This window comes from Myotis brandtii, unplaced genomic scaffold (assembly GCF_000412655.1).
Source record: "Myotis brandtii unplaced genomic scaffold, ASM41265v1 scaffold1080, whole genome shotgun sequence".
In the NCBI taxonomy this organism is placed as follows: domain Eukaryota; kingdom Metazoa; phylum Chordata; class Mammalia; order Chiroptera; family Vespertilionidae; genus Myotis; species Myotis brandtii.
This window is the reverse complement of record NW_005353677.1, coordinates 555,562-575,704: the sequence shown is the minus strand read 5'-3', so window position 1 is coordinate 575,704 and position 20,143 is coordinate 555,562. Positions and strand designations below refer to the sequence as shown.

Sequence of the window (20,143 nt, the reverse complement as noted above, 5' to 3'; positions counted from 1 at the left end):
TGTCTGCCTGTTGTGAAGTTTAGCATTTTATGAGATCTATCCCATATTTCACAAATTGTGTATATCTACTCTGTATTTACTAGTATTGTTGGATGTGTAGTTATTATTAAAATTTTTCTAATTGTCTCAATAAAGTTCTCTATAGCCTTTCCTCCTTTTCTGATCCAGGACCCAGTCCAGGATCACACACTACATTAAGTCCTCAGGACACTGTAGTCTCCAGAACTGGAGATGGGTGCCCAGTCTTTCGTTGGCTTTTCTTGCACTGGTAGTTTTGAGAGTATAAGCCCATTGCCTTGCAGATTACCTCTCAATTCAATTTGTGAAATATGGATGTGTCGAAGTCAGCGATTCCAAACATGTACCATGCTGGGCATGTATCAGAGTCACCTGGGAACTTGGTGAGAATACAGAGCCACACTGGTTTCGTCCTACCTGCTTCAGTGGGCGGGGCCTCCCGTGCTCTCTAGGAGCTCTCGGGGTTACTCTGCTCACACCAGCCTGAGAGCCTCTAGTCCAGCGGTTCTCAACCTTCTGGCCCTTTAAATACAGTTCCTCATGATGTGACCCAACCATAAAATTATTTTCGTTGCTACTTCATGACTGTAATGTTGCTACTGTTATGAATCGTAATGTAAATATCTGATATGCAGGATGGTCTTAGGTGACCCCTGTGAAAGGGTCGTTCGACCGCCAAAGGGGTCGCGACCCATAGGTTGAGAACCGCTGCTCTAGTCTAACCTAATCTCCTTGTGGCAGGAACATGCATAAGCAATGTGGAGTCCTTCCCAGTGGTCTCACCAGGAGGCTTCACTGCCGCACGCCTTGGTGTTGGTTAAGGTGGTATCTGCCAGTTTTCTCTTCACCTTCTCCCCTGAGTGACTAGCCGCTTGTCTGGAACTGACACTTGGAAGCTGCTTGGCTCTGCAGCTTCCCAAGTCTTTGACACAATGCTCTTGGCCTCCAATGGGGACTTGCTAAGTCAGCATTGTGATGATTGTAAATGGTGAGTCTCTAATTCTTCCACCTTCAACATTCCTTAGCATTCATCTGTAAAGAATCATTTTCCCTTCTTCTCCGTCTTGACCTTTGAAAAAGATTTTTTTAAGTCATCATGGACTCATGGACTCCTTTGTATTCAATGTATTGTAATCCATTCTGTCAATTATTTAGATGCTCAAAATGCTTCCATTATTTTTTTCTTTTCTTTTCTTTTTTTTTTTTAGTGGAAAAGCTAGAAGCCAAGATGTGGTTTCTATTAAATTAGTTGGAACTTCATCCAAAGAACAAAAACATATGTCACCTGTCCACCTACAAATAAAATGCACTTTACAAATCATACTGGCTGATCCTGGGAAAGCGTGGTCTGGTTGGTGTTCCCTCATTCCTCATTTCCATGTCCGTGTGTTTATTTGTATTATCCTCCCACAATCAAACACGTGTCCACATGCTGCTAACTTTCTCTCTTTCTCTTTGCTCCTATCTTCACTGTGATCAAGTTTCTGAGAAGCAGTCTGCCCAGATACTGTGGTCATATTGCTCATGTCTTTGAAACTGTGATACACACCCACAAAAAAACCTGTACTTGTTTGTTTTTCTTGTAATGCTTTTTTTTTTTTACTTTTTTCAAAGCATCTTTATATCGGGGGTTGTTGTTTTTTTTGTCCTCCAAACTCCATGAAGTTGTGAGACAGATATTATTATTTTCCTTTTATATTTTTAGAAAGTGAAGCCAGGAAAGTAAAAGACTCTTTGACATCTAGACCTCATTGTGTTTAGCATTTTGAGTTAAATATCTACTCCTGCCAACCCAGGTGCTATGCTTCCAGGTACTATTGCTGTCGCTGGGGAAGCCTGAGCTAGGTTTTCATGGTTCAGAGAGCCAGGATTCTGTACTGAGTTGAAAACCAAGTCAAATAAACAGTATAGTGAATCAAGAAATACAAGAAGCATTCCTTAAAAAAGAAAGAAAGAAAACGAAAAGACATATAGAGATTCCAAAATGGCAGCGGAGTAAGTGGATGCTACACTGACATGCTTCCAGAACCAAATTGGAATTACAACTAAAATACAGAAAAACCATCCAAATAAACAACTGAAGACCAGCTGAAGAGAACCCTGATAACCAGGATGGCAAGTAGAAGCCACCTGGAGACTGATAGAAAGTGCGGAGGCACAAAAGAGCTGACCAGGCTCCCACAGACAGCAGCTGAAGTTCCAGAGGAATACCTCAGCTGTGGGGGACATCTTTCTCCTGCAGAACTTTGCTATCCAGGTGGTTTTTCCCTGGGGGGAAGGCAGTTGACATATTCTATTGGAAAACCCTGTGGAATTTTTGAGGTCCATCAAGAGACTGAGCATAACAATCAGCCTGCAGGCAGAAGCACTTGCCTCATCTTGTTGGAAAACCTCTCCCCCTGTGGTCGATAGCTTGAGGTTAATCAACTCTGAATACAATCAGACTGCAGGCAGAGGCAAGTCTTTGGAGGCTTTGAGTCTTTGCCTGATCTAATTTAGGGCCCAGGACTAGGAAAAACAGACCTTGGTGCACATTTTGGTCTTTTCCAAAGGCACGCAGCCCCATCAGAGGGAGCCAAAAGCTGTGATTTGCTATTAGCTCCAAACAGGGTATTTAGGGCCAGTCAGAAACAGCATCTAGACTGTCCTGCACTAGAGATTGGGAGGTGTAGTAGATCTACCTAATGCATTGACACAAACCCAAACAGGCAGCCAAAATGGGGAGACAAAAAAACAAATCCCAAAAGAAACAACAAGAGAATTCTCCAGAAGAAGAGCTAAATGAACTGGAGATAAGAAAATTATCAGACATAGAGTTCAGAATAATGATGGCAAAGATTCTCAACAGCATGAGAAAAGATATAGTAACTATGAAGAATGACATAGCACTAATAAAGAACACAGTGCAAGGAATAGACAGCAGATTAAAGGAATCGGGGATTAGATCAGTGAATGAGAAGACAGAGTAGAAAAAAATCACTCAATCAGAGAACCAAAAAGAAAAAAGTCAATTAAAAATCAGGACAGCTTAAGGGAGCTGTGGGACAATGTGAAACATAACAATATTTGCATTGTAGGAGTACCAGAAGGGGAAGAAAGTGAGCAAGGGGTAGGAACGTGTTTGAAGAAATAAGGGCAGAAAACCTCCCTAACCTGTGGAAGGAAAAAGTCTCACAAGTCCAGAAGGCATGTAGAGTCCCAAGGAAGAAGAACCCAAACAGGCCCACACCCAGACACATCATAATAAAAATGCCAAAGAGAGAATCTTAAAGGCAGTCAGAGAAAAGCAATTTGTTACCTATGAAGGAGCTCCCATTAGGCTATCAGCTAATTTTTCATCATAAACTTTACAGGCCACAGGGGAATGGCATGAAGTATTCAAAGTAATGAAAAGCAAGGATCTGAAACCAAGATTACTATAGCCAAGGCTATCATTCAAAATAGGTGGTGAAATAATGAGCTTTCCAGACCAGAAAAAAAAAGGGGGGTAAAGGAGTTTGTTGCCACCAAATCATCACTGTAAGAAATGCTAAAGGGATTGCAGTAATGAGAAGAATTAGAGAAAGCAACATAGGCATAAAGAATTAAAATGGCAATAAATAAGTACCTATCAATAACCTTAAATGTAAATGGATTAAATGCTCCAATCAAAAGGTGTAGGGTAGCTGAATGGATACAAAAACATGACCCAAATATATGCTGTCTACAAGAGACCCACCCCCAGAACAAAAGACTCACACAAGATGAGAGTGAAGGGATGGAAAAAATTTTTCCATGGAAATGGAAACGAAAAAAAAGCTGGGGTAGCAATACACATATCTGACGAAATAGACTTCAAAATGAAGGCCATCAGAACAGACAATAAAGGTCACTACATAATTCTAAAGGGATCGATTCAACAGGAGGATATAACCCTGGTAAACATATATGCACTCAATATAGGAGCACCTAAATATATATAAAAAAAAAAACTTCTAGAGGACTTTAACGGAGAGATCGACAACACAGTCATAATAGGGGACTTTAACACCCCCCTGACTTCACTGGATAGATCTTCCAGACAAAAAATTAACAAGGAAACAGTGACTCTAAAGGACACACTGGATCAGATGAATTTTTAATTGACATTTATAGAACATTTTACCCCAAAGCTACAGAATATACATTTTTCTCAAGTGTACATGGGTCATTCTCAAAGAAAGACCACATGTCAGGACACAAAACAAGTCTTTACAAATTCAAGAAGATTGAAGTCATATCAAGCATCTTCTAAGATCACAGTTGAATGAAATTAGACATCAACTATAGTAAAAACACTCAAAAACATTCAAACACATGTAGGCTAAATAGCATGTTATTAAATAATGAATGGGTTGGCAATGAGATCAAAAAAGAAATAAGAAACTTCCTGCAAAGAACTGCACCAAAATATTGTTGGGAGACAATTCCACTATGTGCCTACAAAATGGAAACAAATTAAGTAAAACTTATTGGCATTATTGGCTTTGGTGAAGAAGTTGAATGTAAGTTAAATACATTAAAACTAATAATTCTACATAATGATAACCAGATAAACAGTAGAATAAGAAAGTAGCCCATTTACATAGGAAAATATAAAATACTAAGTAGTAACCCTAACACTGGATTATGTGATCTTTATGGTGTATATCATAAAACTTTATGATCATAATAGAGCAATTTCAATAGAAACATATTATCCCTGAAGAAGACAAATTATTGTATCTTTTTTAAAACTTGACAGGATTATTTAAAAATTTATTTTAAAAAGTAAGTGAAAGAGACTATCAAGAATTATATAAAATTAAAGCATTCCATCAAATATTGAAACATATTATAATGAAACAGTGATTACATATTATGGAACTACACAATAATTGAACAGTGCCCAGAACAAAGTAGATAACCATAGATATAATGATATATAAGAATGGAAGAAGCAACATGGCAAACATTAGCACAGAAAGAATAACATTGAGAGAGTCTTTGAGTGCTAGACTTTATGATAAATGCTTTATACTTGCACTTGCTTTAATGCCCTAACAACTCAGTAAAGCCAACATTATCATTCCCCATTTTGCAGATGAGGAACTGAGTTTCAGAAAATATAACTTGCTTGGGGCCCCACAGATTCTTGCAGTGGGAGAGATAGGCCCAGTCCACTCTGACTTCACAGGCCGGGAGGAGGCCAGGAGAAGGCAGACACAGCAAAGGGGGACAGACTAAAGGACACAATTTGTTCTCAATAGACAAGAAAAAGTGTTAATTTTGTAGCTCCAATTAAATCTAAGTTCTCAAACAGCTAAGTGAACAAAGGCTTATTTCATACATAGGCAATAGCAAATAAAATGCAATTGCAAGAAAATATGCAAATTGGTTAGGAATTAGAGAATTGCAAATTCAAACAGTTTTGCTATTGTTTTATACTTTCCTAATTAACAAAAGTAATTTTATTGGCTTATAAAAATACATACATTTCCCTCAGATGAAAAAATTAGAGAGAATATTTGATATGTTGACCTGGGTGGGTGATGGTTACATGAATGTATGCACGTCAAAATTCATTGAACTGTACACTAAGATTTGTGCATTTTATTGTGTGTACCTCAATAAAGGGGAAAACACTCTAAAACATAGTAAGTGATGAAGTCAGAGTTATCTGTAAGTGAGAAAACAAAGGTAGGCGTCATTAGATGTCATCGGGGTTAAGGTCAGTAGGAAACATCCAGCATGGTTCGTGTAAAGCATTGAGCCCACAACTTTGAAATTCAAGTTCTCCTAAGAGCCAAAGCAGAGAGGGCTCATGACCAGTGGCATCACTCACCGTGGTCATCGAGGTCCAAACAAAGCGGCTGCTTGGAAGAACACAGTCACTGCCTGTCCTACGAAGGAGAAACTCCTCCCAGCCCCACGTAAGGGGACATGCGATGATGAAATGAACTATGTCCTTAACACATTAGGAATTTCTAAGGGTTGTTTCTTTCCTTTCTTTAAATTTCTTTTTAATCCTCACCTGAGGATATATTTATTGACTTCAGAAAGAGGAAGGGAGAGACAGAGATGTGAGAGAGAAATATCGATCCGCTGCCTCTCCCATGCGCCCCAACCACCGGGGATCAAAACCACAACCTAGGAACATGCCCTGCCCGGGAATCGAACCTGAGACCCTTCGGTGCACAGGAAAATGATGCAACCAGCTGAGCAACCCCAGCCAGGGCTCTGAGGGTTGTTTCTTATACTGATTCTCAACAGAAGTCAGTGCAGGAATGCCAAAACACAGTACCAAACACGCAATCTATCTGCAGCAAACCTTGTGGTTCAATTCTGTAGGTCTCTGGTGATTCTAGCTTAATCTGAAAAGAAAACTTAGAGAATGGAGTGGATCCATTTTGCCCCAGGGCCCTTTGGAAATGCCTGCAGACACGGGTCGTCAGGGCTCAGGCGAGGCTGCTCCTAGAATCTGGTGAGCAGAGGCCTGAGCTGCTGCCTAAGGCCCTGCAAAGCACAAGAGCCCTCAACAAAGAAGGACCCAGCTCAAAATGTCACTTGTGCCACAGCTGCAAAACCCTGATTTAGAAAAGAACGAGCAATAGATCATTGAATCCATCCTCCATAAGCATTACCTCTCACAACTAGCTTGGACAACAAGGAGAAAGTTTTGGTCCATTTGCACATGGGGAGGACGGGGGTACACATGTGGTAGCTGTGGGCTGGCCTTCAGGGGCATGACAAGAATTGCCTTGCCCGGCCGGTGCGGGTCAGTAGTTGAGCGTTGACCTATGAACCAGGAGGTCTCGGTTTGATTCCCAGACAGGGCACATGCCTGGGTTGCAGGCTTCATCCCCAGTGGGGGGCGTGCAGGAAGCAGCCAATCAATGATTCTCTCTCATCATTGATGTTTCTCTCTCTCTCCCTCTCCCTTCCTTTCTGAAATCAATACAAATACATGCTTTAAAAATAGCCTTGTTAGACAGTAGGTCGGTATGAAGTGTTGCCGTGGCCCCTCTGCTAGCCTAATTGTCCAAAAACTAGTCAGCTCACAGATCTGGGCTCCCAAGCCTGGCCAGGTCCTCCTGCACAGAGCTGTGCCCTCAGAAGAAATGAGTTGCACCCGCTGACTCACTCATGTCCTTATCACATCTGCGCTTTGCACTGTTTGCAGGCCTAATGGCAAGCCACAGTGAGGGCAGCTAAGCAATGTCTAAGGCATCATTCTTGCCAGGTGGTGGCTTTTTAACCAGACCCCGAAGACCGGGGCAGCTCAACAGTGGACACAACTGGCGACCAATGTCAAGAAGCCCCTTTCTCTCCATCCGCGGGCATTGAGGATTCTCTGTGGTTTAGTGCAGAATGAGTTCCCACGGAGAACAACATCGATACAGAAAAGGCAGGACGAGTGTTCAGAAGTAGTTTTCCCATTCGACTACGAGTGTGGGTGCTCGATGATGACATATCGTCCCACCAACAGCGGAGGGGGCATTGGTAGTCATTTTTCTGACCTCCCTGGTTCCAGTGTTTACCGAAGCATGTCTCTGGGAGAGTCCCGGTGCGATATTTGCACTGGAGTCGTAGCAAGTCAACTAGTGCCCAGCGGAGTGGGCAGAGCCTGGGCCGGGGGCCAGCGTGCACACCGGCTGTGGGAGCGGGAAGAGCACTGAGGGTCATGTCCCCGGGGAGAGCCAGCATCCGGAAAACCACAGGAGTCAGAGTTGCACAAATTTCACTCCCAAATTCTAAAACTGTTTTTTATTCTGTTCTCCTACTTGGGAAGCAAAAACCTAGAGTTTATCTCATTAGCATGATGTTTTGATCAACTGAGCCAACAAGCCAAGGACGAAAACAAGGTGTCCCATGTGGAGCCCGATCCCAGCGACCCAGCGACTGAATCCGTAGTCCGGTTACATTAGCCGAGGGAGCAGCCCCAGGGCCGGGTCCTGTTCCCTGTGACCCAGTGCCTTCGGCCACATCATCTGCCTGGCTCGTCCGCTCCTGTCTGTCCTCGCCAGCCATGTAAACCCACGCGGGATCCCATTACCTCGCTCTTTGAGGAGCTCGGCTTCTCAAGTGTTAGCTTGCTGGTCCTATAGGGTTACAGCCGTTGCCATGGTTGTAAGTAAGAGGAATGTTCTGTCCCAGGACAGACTGCAGCTTCTAAAGAACTTGCACATTTCAGGCACGAAATTGTACAGTTCAGTCTAAGTCTTCGTTAACTTTCACCGTGTGACATTGCTGAGAACCAGGCAAATAGTATTATTCCCGATTGCCCCATGGTTTGGTGAATTCCACGCAAAAAAAATTATAGGTTGCCTTGAATTTCCAGAACAGAGGTTAACTGGAGGGCGAGATGGGGGCTGAGGTGTGTGAAAGAACGTGAGGCTCTGCCAAATCCGCTTCTTCTCTCTCCCGGATCCTGATAGGGCCTGTCCCTCCACCCGTGATCCCTCCTCCCCCAGAACTGGGGCGGGGCGCGGCGCGGGTGAGGAGTGCACAGGGGCGCAGTGCCCCCACTCCTCGGGCTGTCCCAGCCTGGTACGCGCAGGCTCCAGCTCCACATTCCAGCGTTTTTAATACTTAATGACCTTCTACGGTGGAGACTCATTTGGCAGCATCCTTCAGAGTATCTGTTTGAGGTCTTTTATCTGCTGAACTTCCATTTACTAAATTGAAAAGTTGGTGTCTAAAATATTGTTTGGATAACTCACCCAAGGTTCTGATGAGGCAGAGCGGGTCATGGGGTATAGAGGAGTTGGCAAATATTTTCAATATGTTTTATTCAGCTTTAGTCATTTTCATACCCAAAATAATTCACTTTTTCTCTTCGCTAAGATTTTAAGACAAATTTGACTTTAACTTTGAGTTTCAGCCTCATTGCAAATTCAAAGATGTTTTAGAATCTGCCCTCTCTCCCCACCCCCTCACTCTACATGAATTTCCTTTACTTTGAAAGTAAGGAATTTAACCTTTCTAAAAGGTAATGTTCATCAGCACCCAGCTCACCTGTCGGGTTAACTGCTCCATCATCTTTCTGTCTCTTGCCTGAAAGACAGAAGGCCATCGATCCGCCCATGGGCCTGGCTTCCCTTTGATTGCGTGATCGGGTTCGAGAGGTCACAGGCGAGCTTCGCGCTCACGGCCTGGGCCCCCGGTGTGTGAAGCAGAACACCTTGAAGCAGGTCCGCTGCCTCGGGTTTCAGAAGGGACACCCAGATGCTGGTGAATGAAGTGAATTGTGTTCATTTTGTAACATAGGAGGAACACGGACAGGACCACTGCTGACATTGTAGTGTCCTGGGTGTTTGGTTTCATTTTGTGGCTTTCGTTTTGTTTTGTTTTTTGAGAACTCCAGTGAAATCACTCAGAAACCTGAGAGAAATGCACCACCCTCCCAGACACCCTCACGGGCCAGCGGCTTCTGTAAGCCCACGGACTGCATTTACTCCAAACTGCTCAGTCCCTCCCCTGACACGCTGGGCGCAGTGGGAGCCCTGCAGCCTGGGTCTCGGGGAGAAGGGAGGAGAGAGTGCAGGGCCATGTCCAGGCCGGGAGTTCCATGTCGTTGAACACTGCACCTTCAGGTGCTATTTGAACAGGGGCTGGGCCAGGGGCGACGCACGTAGAATTATTTTTACGTGTGTGTGTGTGTGTGCTTACAAGCTAGAATATCATGCACACAAAAAATGTTAAACAGAGATCCTTCTAACCCACATATTGTTGCAATATATAACATAATGCAGTAATGGTATTTACATATATCACTGTATTTAATAAAATAAATGAAGGCGCATTTGAGTATTGTTAACAGAAGCAATCGCCCTTCCGCACACACTTATGCATCCCAGCCAGGCTACTGAAGCAGTAGTTCTGCTAATGAGGCCCAGAAGTACTATTTTAATTTCAGAGCTTGAAGGATGAAAAAATAAAATAATGGAAAAATGGTAAATTAGATCCCATCAAACTTAAATATAAAGCAACAGAATTTTAGTCTTTGATGCATTTGCTGTAACTGCTTTTTTTTTTAAGTCCTCACTCGAGGATATGTTTATTGATTTTAGAGAGGGGAAGGGAGAGAGAGAAACACAGTCGGTTGCCTCCCATACCTGCCCCAACTGGGGACCGAACCCAAAACCCCGGCATGTGCCCTGACCGGAATCAAACCCTCAACCTTTCCATGCATGGGGACAACGCTCCAACCAACTGAGCCATACCGGCCAGGGCTGATATAACTGCTTTTTAAGGCTTTACATTGTATCTATAATGGTACAAATATTAATTCAATAAAGTATCATTGTCACAGTAGTGAATTTATCTTTTTATTTTCTTATCTTTATTGTTGAAAGTATTACAGATGTCCCTTTTTTCACCCACTGACACCCTCCATCCTGCTCCCATCCCCCCTCCCCAGGCCTTCACCACACTGTTGTCTGTGTCCATGGGTTATACATATCTGCATGCATGTTCTTTGGTTAATCTCCTCCAGCGCCCTCCCCCCGCCCCCGGCCCCGCCTCTTCTCTCTGAGAATCGTCAGTCTGTTCCATGTGTCCATGTCTCTGGATCTATTTTATTTATCAGTTTACTTTGTTCATTAGATTCCACATATGAGTGAGATCATGTGATATTGTCTTTCTCTGACTGGCTTATTTCACTTAGCATAATACTCTCCAGGTCCCTCCATGCTGTCTCAGAGGGTAAGAGATTCTTCTTTTTTCCAGCTGCATAGTATCCCATGGTGTAAAGCTTTTTTTATCCACTCATCTGCTGATGGGCACTTGGGCTGTTTCCAGATCATGGCTAATGTAAATTACACTGCTATGAACATAGGGGTTTTTATATCCTTTCTGATTGGTGTTTCTAGCTTCTTGGGATATATTCCTAGAAGTAGGATCACTGGGTCAAATGGCAGTTCCATTTTTAGTTTTTTGAAAAAACTCCATACTGTTTTCCATTATGGCTGCACCAGTTGCATTCCCACAGCAGTGCACTAGGGTTCCCTTTTCTCCACATCCTCACCAGCAACTTGCCATTTGTTGATTTGTTGATGGTTGCCATTCTGATAGGTGTGAGGTGATACCTCATGAATTTATATAGTTTTAAAAATATTTACATTGTGTATATACCAAAATAAGCATGCTATGGCACAGAGAAAAAAAATTCTCAGGAAAACACGGAACTAATCTAAGAAAATCTTTAGAGTTTAAAAATGAACCTGTAGAAATAACAATTATTCTTTTAGAAGTTGTCTGAATTTTCAGCCTCAAAGTCATTCATGTTCCTTCCAGAAGTGCTTTCTAAGCAAACTCTCACGGCTAATTATCACACACGCGCACACACACACACTCACACACACACACACACACAATGTGGCTTCCTCTTAACCCTGGAGGCGCCTCTGCTCGCCCCTCCCTTTCACACAATGGTATGATCTGCATCTGATCGCAGACTGAGGTGCCAAGCGGTGACAGCTTCCCCAGCTCCACTCACTTGCTACAGGAGGGCTGCTGTTCACCGATGCTCTCTTTCCCCCCAACAGGGGCAAATCGAAGTCGACAGCGAAACCGTCTTCAGGTTGGCGGCGCTGGCTTTGCAGGTAAGAACTGGCCACTGCTCCTTTCTGTTTATTGGTTTTGTGAACTGCCGGCAACTCTGAAACTTTTGCACGGGCCGGCGGCTGACGGCTTCTTAAGCCAGCTGGTTGTTTGCCAATGAAAAATGTGAGCCACCGTTTTCTGTTTTAGAACAGTTTGCGTGAGCTGCAGTGAGAGATTGTGTGTCTCAAAGGAAAAGGAAATTTAGAAAGGCGCTCCCGGTGCCTGGAGTTCAGGAGGCAGCCGTTGTTGGGAGGGCTGTAATTTACATTTAAGTTTGGTAATTTCTGTAGACATTTCCTTGAGGTTGGTTTAAAGAGCCCTTTAATTCTTAAAGGCACTGGTAGATTAAAACAAAAAAAAAAAACACCAAGTGTGCTCCATGCTGGTTTCAAAAGAGTAAACAGCATGTTTGATGGACCTGTGTCATGGTTTAAAAGGTGCACCGCTCCAATAGGCAAGCATTAATCACATGCTCTTAGGAACATGAAAGGAGAAATAATGGTCCGTGCTTTTAAAGAGATAGTTGTCTCTTCTGTTAAGGATAAGAACTATTTCATGGCTACCAGGGATTCCTAATCCATGCCACGTTCTTCCCAGCGGCCACAGAAAGTGTTCTTGTGTACATTCTTCAAAATAAAGCAGAACTCGGGGACTTTGAGAGGGTAAATGGCCAAGTAAAATGTCTCTGGCTTACTTAACATACATACAAATTGATCATCTGTCTTTGTTTTATTCCAGGAAGCCAAAGGGGATTACACCAGGTAAAGTGGTTTCTTTCCTGATATTACTGTGAGTCTTTTTTTGCTACTTTAAATAACAATGGATGCAAAATCAAAAGCAAGTAGATTCCCAGGCATGAGGCTGAGATCGCTGCCCTCTTCGAATAGAGACCTATTCTTTTTGTTAATAAATCCGGCAGCGAAGCTTTCTTACAATTTTTCAATCCAGAGTGACAGTGAATTGTAAGCAGAGGCCCTCCAAGTTCTAGTTTCTGTCGTCTGTCAACACGACAAAGAAATCTATAAAAAGCCTTGGTAGCCTGTGCTGATTTTTTTAAACTTATTATAATCCTGTGTTTGAAAAGCTATACCATAAACACAAAAAGAGTAAACCCGTCAGCTGCTTAGTTAAGGGATTAATGGGCTCTTTCTGCAGCTGCCCTTGCGGGGCCTCACCCTGCACACACTTGACCCGACAGTTGTAGTGCTGCCACCGAGACTCGGGTCTGGCTGCGTAACTGGCTGCATCACAGTGTTTGTGTTTGAATTTAGCCTCTACCTGTAAGTAGAAACAGTGGCAAAGCTCCTGTCAGAGGCTCACGGGCCAGTCACCCGCTGGAAGCCTCGCCTCTGCGTGTTAATGTTCGACCCATAAACTTCCCGTAGATTATTTACAGATCAGCTCTACCTGCTCCCAGCCAAGCCTTTGAGCCGTGTGCTCCTTAAGGGACTGATGCGAGTTAATGCCTTCCAAGTGTGAAAACCTCCAGCCGCAGTAGCTCTTCACCCCGGTCCCCACGCCCCGCCCGCCATGCCGTCTGCCTGCCCCTGGGGTTCGGTAGGATGACTGAGGGTCCAAACCCGCTCACCTCTCCTACCAGCTCCGTTTGTGCTACATCATGTTTTAGAGTTGTTTCAGGTTAGGAAATATGTTTGAAGGAATTATAAAAACCAGTAAACAGCATTTTCGTAATTAAAAGGAAATGTCAGGAGATAAAATGAGGATGGATTGGTTTCTGGGTCGTTAACATCAGGAGTGCTCTCTGTCCTGGGGGAGCCGGTTCCCAGGAAGATCAGATATGAGAGGAATGCGCGTAGGGCTGAGTCTGAAGTGATTTACGAAGGAGGCTCAGGGCCTCAAGCGCACTCTGGGGTGGGGATGGCTAGCCCTGCCTCCCCCACCTCCTCCCAGGAGGCACTGGCTCACTCTCTCTGAGCCTCATTCCCTCAGCAAACCGGCACCCAACCAAGGACTGTGGGCTTCGATGTCTGCAAACATTGCCAGGGCGGCCTCTGCATGCAGCAAGCTCTCTGTACACTCTCACTATTATTATTAACTAGAGGCCCGATGCACGAAATTCATGCAAGAGCAGGACTTCCTTCCCCCGGCTGCCGGCACCAGCTTCCCTCTGGCACCTGGGACCCGGGCTTCCCTAGCAGCCGCGGCTTCGTCCAGAAGGACGTCTGGTCTAATTAGCATATTATGCTTCTATTATTATAGATTATTATAGTACCAATATTTCCCTTGTCATTATCATCATCCTATCCCAACTCTCTGAAGAGACTCTGGGACGAAGGTGGGTCTGGAGAAGCCACACTGAGGTGTGAGGGGAAAGAACAGGAGAGAAAAGTGGGTTCCACACACTGTCCTCAGAGAAGAGCCCTTGCCTGCGGCAGGATAAGGCTCAGAGGAACATTGCTGTGGTCCTCCAGACCTCTGGGCCAAACCAGCCCCTATTCCTCACTTCTGCGTGGTCCTGGTGGGTCCCTGAATGATTACCAGGCTGAAGAAATGGGAACGCGGGCTTGAAATTGTCTAAATCATGCTGAACAGCAGGAGCATGGGACTGGGAGTCAAGAAATTAGCAACATGCCCTGGAGTGAGCCATTGTCCCTTCTGGGCCTCAGTTTCCTCATCTGTAAATTCGGATTAATGAACTAGCAACTCTGCAGGGTAGTTCTTAAAATTCTTTTTTAATATAATTTATTGATTTTTAGAAAGAGAGGAAGGGAAAGGGATAGTGAGATAAAAACATCCATGAGAAAGAAACATTGATCAGCTGCCTCCCGCATGCCCTCTACTGGGGATCAAACCCCCAAACCCAGGCATGTTTCCTGACTGGGAATCAAACTGGTGACCTCTTGGTTCATGGGTTGACACTCAACCACTGAGCAACACAGGCCAGGCTGCCCGTGGTTTTGAGAAGATGAATGATGTAGAAAGATGTTGTAAATTACCAGTGGGTTATTGCTGATGAGAGAACGAATGGGAAATGGGAACTTTGGTCGTTGGGTTTATAATGAAACAGAGTTTGGGTGGCTTACCACCCTTGCCCTATCTGGTTTCCCCTGAATGGAGAGGATATATTTTATCTCCAAAGTGTTGTTATAAAACTAATTTAAGAAAATCAGGCAAAGTAAAATACCTTGATGTAATGTTGTACCGTGTTTAGATCAAAGATACTAGAACCAGCCCTAGCCAGCTTGGCTCAGTGGATAGAGTGTCAGCCTGCGGACTGAAGGGTCCCAGGTTCGATTCGGGCCAGGGGCACATGCCTGGGTTTAGGGCTCGATTCCAGGCAGAGGGTGTGCAGGAGGCAGCCGATCAATGATTCTCTCTCATCATTGATGTTTCTAACTCTCTATCCCTCTCCCTTCCTCTCTGTAAAAAATCAATAAAAAAAAAAAGATGCTAGAACCAGACAGCCTCACTCAAATCCCAGGTCTGCTACTGGTTACCAGTGTAATCTTTTTTTTTTTTTTTCAGAGAGGAAGGGAGAGGGATAGAGAGTTAGAAACATCAATGAGCGAGAAACATCAATCAGCTGCCTCCTGCACACCCTCTGCCTGGAATCGAGCCCTAAACCCAGGCATGTGCCCCTGGCCCGAATCGAACCTGGGACCCTTCAGTCCGCAGGCTGACACTCTATCCACTGAGCCAAACTGGTCAGGGCAACCTGTGTAATCTTATTTATTTTTTAAAATCCTCACCTGAGGATATTTTTCCAGTGATTTTTAGAGAGAGTAGAAGGGAGGGTGGGGGAGAGAGAGAAAAAGAAACATCATAGTGAGAGAGACACATTGATTGGTTGCCTCCTGCACTCACCCTGACCCGGGGGGGATCCAGCCTACAACCGAGGTACATGCCCTTGACCGGGAATCGAACCCAAGACCCTTCGGTCCATGGGCCAATGCTCTAACCATTGAGCAACCGGCTAGGGCTTTTTAAATCTTTTTTATTTTTTTTACCTGTGTAATCTTGAGCAAGTTATTTAAACTCTGCAAGGCTCAGTTTCCTCATCTGTAAAATGGGACATATTAACAGTATACTCCCCATTAGATTGCTATGAAGATTAAATGAATTAAAATTTACAAAGTGCTTAGAACAGTTCCTGCAATTGCCACGTTCCATCAATTTGATGGACACACTTTGCCACTTCCCTGTTGTTTCAAATATGAACTGTTTCTCATGTTTTTGCTAACATTAATAATGCTGTGGTGAGCAACTTTGTGTAGTTGGGACTGTGGTTATCTGCGATTATTTTCTTAAGTGATGTTTCTCAGATAGGAGGAAGCAAAGGGGAATTCCTTAAAGGAGGCAAGGTGCTGAAATGAAATGTATTCATCCTCGATACCGCTCAATTAAAGTCCTACAAAATCCTTAGCTCATTCCAGTGCCATCTGAACGCCGGGACCGAGCCAGCCTGGTCTAGGCTGGGAGGATGCCGACGTGCAGCAGGGCCTCCCTCGCAGGGAGCAGCTCTCCAGCAAGGAGGCCTCGGGCGGTTCTAAATTCCACCTTAGTCCTGTTCACTGGGTGGCTGCAGCTTTTGGCTTTTAGAACTTCATTGAGTTTGCTTTGAGCTTTAAACATAGACCAGAAGGTCTCAAATACTTTCCTAGAGCAGGACAATATGGCTTATTCAATCAGAACACGTCGAGGCTGCTCTGGCCCCCACTTCTTGCGACTGTCTCCCTCTCTCTCAAGCTTAGTGTTTCCAGTTGCCCTCAACTGCATCCGGCTCCTGACCGCCTCTTCCTCCACTGTCTGCCCTCGAGTAACACCACCCTTCTCTCTGGGTCATCTCTAGGGACTGCCCGTCCATCTGTCCATCCTTTTCTCCGTCTGTCAGCTCCCTTCTCTTGTCCTTTTTATCAACCCCCAGACTGCTCAGACAGTCTCCTCCTCCCAACCTAACCATAAAAGCACGTGTGTGTATATTGAGTGCTTTTTATGACATTATTTAAAACATCCACCCCTGATTGCATTCAATCCCCATTATAATGTTATGTTGCCATTTAACAAATGAATAGATGACAATTGCAGGCCTAGGAGACTTTGTCACATGGCCGGTGAGTCCCAGGTCAGCTCTAATGCCGCACCATCCAAGATGGAAACTTGATGTTCGCTGTCACAGACCACCCTCCAACACCCTACAGGCAGCTAAGGCTCTCCGTAACCTGCATTATCCATTTCATTTCCATAACTGCTGAGATCTGTCTGTGCCTCTTCTCTGCTTCGGGGGCCCTGCCTGCTTTGCCTTCCTGGCTTCGCTCAGCTCCTCTTCCTAGAAGAAGGCCTTTAAACATGACGCCCTGCTCCCTGCCGTGCTTCCTTGGGGATATTTTAAGTTAACAGTGTCATAACCAGTAGGCAAACTCACTCTCTGAAAGTTAATTAAAATAGTGGAGTGGGGACTTCCATTTTCTTTAAATAGTTGACAGTCTGAATTTCCAAGTCAGCCCTTAAGCTGCAAAGATAACAAGCTACTCGGGTAACACAACACAGACAAACCGAGAATTCCTGAAAGCTGACTCGGCAAGGAGAGCGCTTTATCTCTGAGCAGCCACAAATGAGCCTGCGAAAGCCAAGCTCTGCCTTTCTCCTCCCCTCCCTTCCCCTCCCTTCCCCTCCACCCTGAAGTGTAATAAAGTGGCCTTGGGTAAAGGCCAAAGATCAGATAAGGTCAAAGAAAAAAGTCAGAGATGTGCTTTGGCTGGACACCCTGTTCCAGGGCTAGCCCAAACTCGTGATTAACAAGAGTTAGGGGTGAGTGAGCTGAATGTGGAGCCAGACTTCTCCCGATTGGTCCCCTTTCTCCCTAAAATGCCAACCCCAGGCTGGGCCACTGGCTGGGTGGCACCATGCAGCTCCGGATCTCTCTTCCATTTCTTCTATTTCTCACCTTCAGCCAAGAGTTTCAATCGGAAGCAGGAACAGGTTGGTATGGAAGTGGGAGCTCCAAGAACAGATTGGGAATGGGGGGGGGGGGGGGGGGGGGTCCAAAGAGCTGCTCCCCTAGACCTCTGGACCTTTGGAGCTCTAAGATGGCCCTGGCCCATTTGGCTCAGTGGGTAGAGTGTCAGTCTAGGGCCCAAGGGTCCAGGTTCGGTTCTGGTCAAGGGCACATGCCCAGGTTGCAGGCTCCATCCCCAGTAGGAGGCGTGCAGGAGGCAGCCGATCAATGATTCTCTCTCATTGATGTTTCTATCTCTCCCTCTTCCTTCCTCTCTGAAATCAATAGAAATATATTTTTAAAATAAATAAATAAAATAAAGCTCTAAGATGTTATTCCATTTCCTGGGCCTTTTAAGTCAGAGGCACTCCCAGGGCCCAGGTGCCGAGCACTCACGTCCTCAGTGAGGAAGGGGGTGGCGGTGAAGGCGGGCGCTCTGGCGTGGAAGCGCCTGGTTCCACGCAGGGCCCCCACTTGCTGTAGAACTGGGGGAGCTATCCTCTCTGGGACTCAGGTTTTGTCTCAATCAATATTAGGTGTTGTTGTTGTTGTTATTGCTGTGTTTAACCTTCACGCCACCGTGGCGACAGGCGCTGTGAGGTGCACCCGTGCAGCCGGCCTGCGTGGGGGAAGGGCTTGCTGTGCAGGCCTCCCAGCCGGAGGGGCGCTGGGGCTGCAGACCTCCGGCTCTTGTTGCCACAATCACTGCCTCCGGCTGGCAGAGGAGAGAAGCCAGAGGAGAGATGGAGCGCCTGTGTATTCAGGCCAGGGCTTTTGTGAAAAAGTTGCTGAGAAGCCACATTTCTCCCTCCCTGTGCAGTGACCCTGTGCTAAGAACTGACTTGGAGACACAGACAAGTGCTTTTGTAAGTCAGTTTGTTGCATTTTGTTTTTAATGATTTGTAAATACTTTTAGGTGTTAGGCTGTGTTATAGGTTTCATACATATTAACTATTAATTGTCATCTTCACCTTATGACGTTGGTGTCATAGTATCCTCACATTGCAGTGCGGTTATGTACGTGTATTAACGTGCTATGGTCTAATATGTACCCATTGCTTGGCCAGATGTTAAGAGTTGTTATATTTTTTTTAAAAAAAGATAACAAATAGGAAACCATTAACAAATACGTATGGGGAATACCTCATTAAAAATTTTAAAGTTCTGGGTTTTTTCAGTACGTTTCCAATCTCTCCTGTGGGCTGTGAATCTCCCAGAAGATGTAGGAGCCGAGTTTCCCGCACTCGTTGTCCTGACGTGTGGGCGTCTTGCCAGACGTGCTCTGGGGGCGTCCCTCACGTGTGGCTGTTTGCTGAAACCTCAGTATTGAAATGCCTTTAGGGATAAGCAGTCAGGAGCAGCCTGTGCCTCGGCTCCCTGGCAGCGGCACTGCTCCCTGGATTTTAACTTCATTAAGTCTCCGGCCGGGAAACATCCATCAAGTTCTGAACTGCCTTTTCTGAGTAGCCCCAAGTTTGGAATCATACAATGGACACTCTTTCATCGGCTCTAAGGGCAGAATGTTAGGGAGGGCTGCCCTAAGTCATGCATGCAAACCCTCATTTTCCAGCTGACGTGTTCATGACAAGGAGTGACATATCCATGACAGTTCAGGGAGACAAGACCAGACCTAAAGTCCCCGGTCTCCCGGCCTCTCTCAGAAGTACTTGTAACTTACACCTGTAGGGAGGCCCACATGGCTCCTGCTGCCCCCGAGAATGTCCGCAGGCAGGGGACGCCGCCGTGCTAAGTGGTGTTATCAGTGGCGTGGCCCCACGTCTAATATTAGTCACTGGAGGAGATAGCTTAAGAGTGAGAAGGCAGGACATGAGCACTCGCTCAGCAGTGCCTTGGAATGCCTTCCTTTTTCTCACTGCTCAGCCCCATTCATTCTCCAAGATTAAATGCCTCCCGTGGGTGAGGCGCTGGCCCAGCAAGGGCTGTGATGGGGCAGGCGGAGTGTCCGGTCTTCCTTTATGGCTGAGCCCAACCCTTCCTCATCCTTCAGAGGGGCCGCAGGGAAAGGCAAGGCTCTGGATTCACAGGAGTTTGAGACCAGCTCCCATCTGCTGTGGGTGGCCTTGCGCCAGTTCCAAGCCATCGGACCCGCAGGTCCCTTTTCTTGAGGAGGTTTGCTGTGAGAACTGAATGAGGGGAAGCATCTTGCAGGCGAAGACTCGGGACCTGGGAGTTTGCGTCCATGTCCACTGAGTCCCATCTGTTACAAGGAGATGTGGTGTTTGTTTTTACCGTCATGGTCATTTTCAAGTGTACAGTTCAGTGGTATTAAGTACATTCGCATCGTTGTGCAGCCATCACCACCATCCTCCAGAACTTTTCATCTTGCAAAACTGAAACTCTGTGCCCACTAAACAATAACACATCTCATTCTCCCTCGCCTCTGGCCACCATCATCCCACTTTCTGTCTGGACAGATTTGCCTTCTAGTACCTCATACTCATCTTTTTGTGTTTGCCTTATTTCATTTAACATAATGTCCCCAAGGTTGTAGCCTGTGTCAGAATTCTCTCATTCTCTCTCTCTCTCTCTCTCTCTCTCTCTCTC

General features: G+C 45.3%; 1 protein-coding gene across 1 annotated transcript in view; it reads left to right on the top strand.

Annotated features, from left to right (window-relative positions):
- The window catches only part of FRMD4B (FERM domain containing 4B), a 122,097-nt gene that overhangs the window by 47,505 nt on the left and 54,449 nt on the right, over window positions 1-20,143 (top strand). The window contains exons 5-6 of the mRNA XM_014542553.1: window positions 11,565-11,621; window positions 12,361-12,383. Coding sequence (XP_014398039.1) covers window positions 11,565-11,621; window positions 12,361-12,383 — 80 coding nt within the window. The remainder of the gene's footprint in view (window positions 1-11,564; window positions 11,622-12,360; window positions 12,384-20,143) is intronic.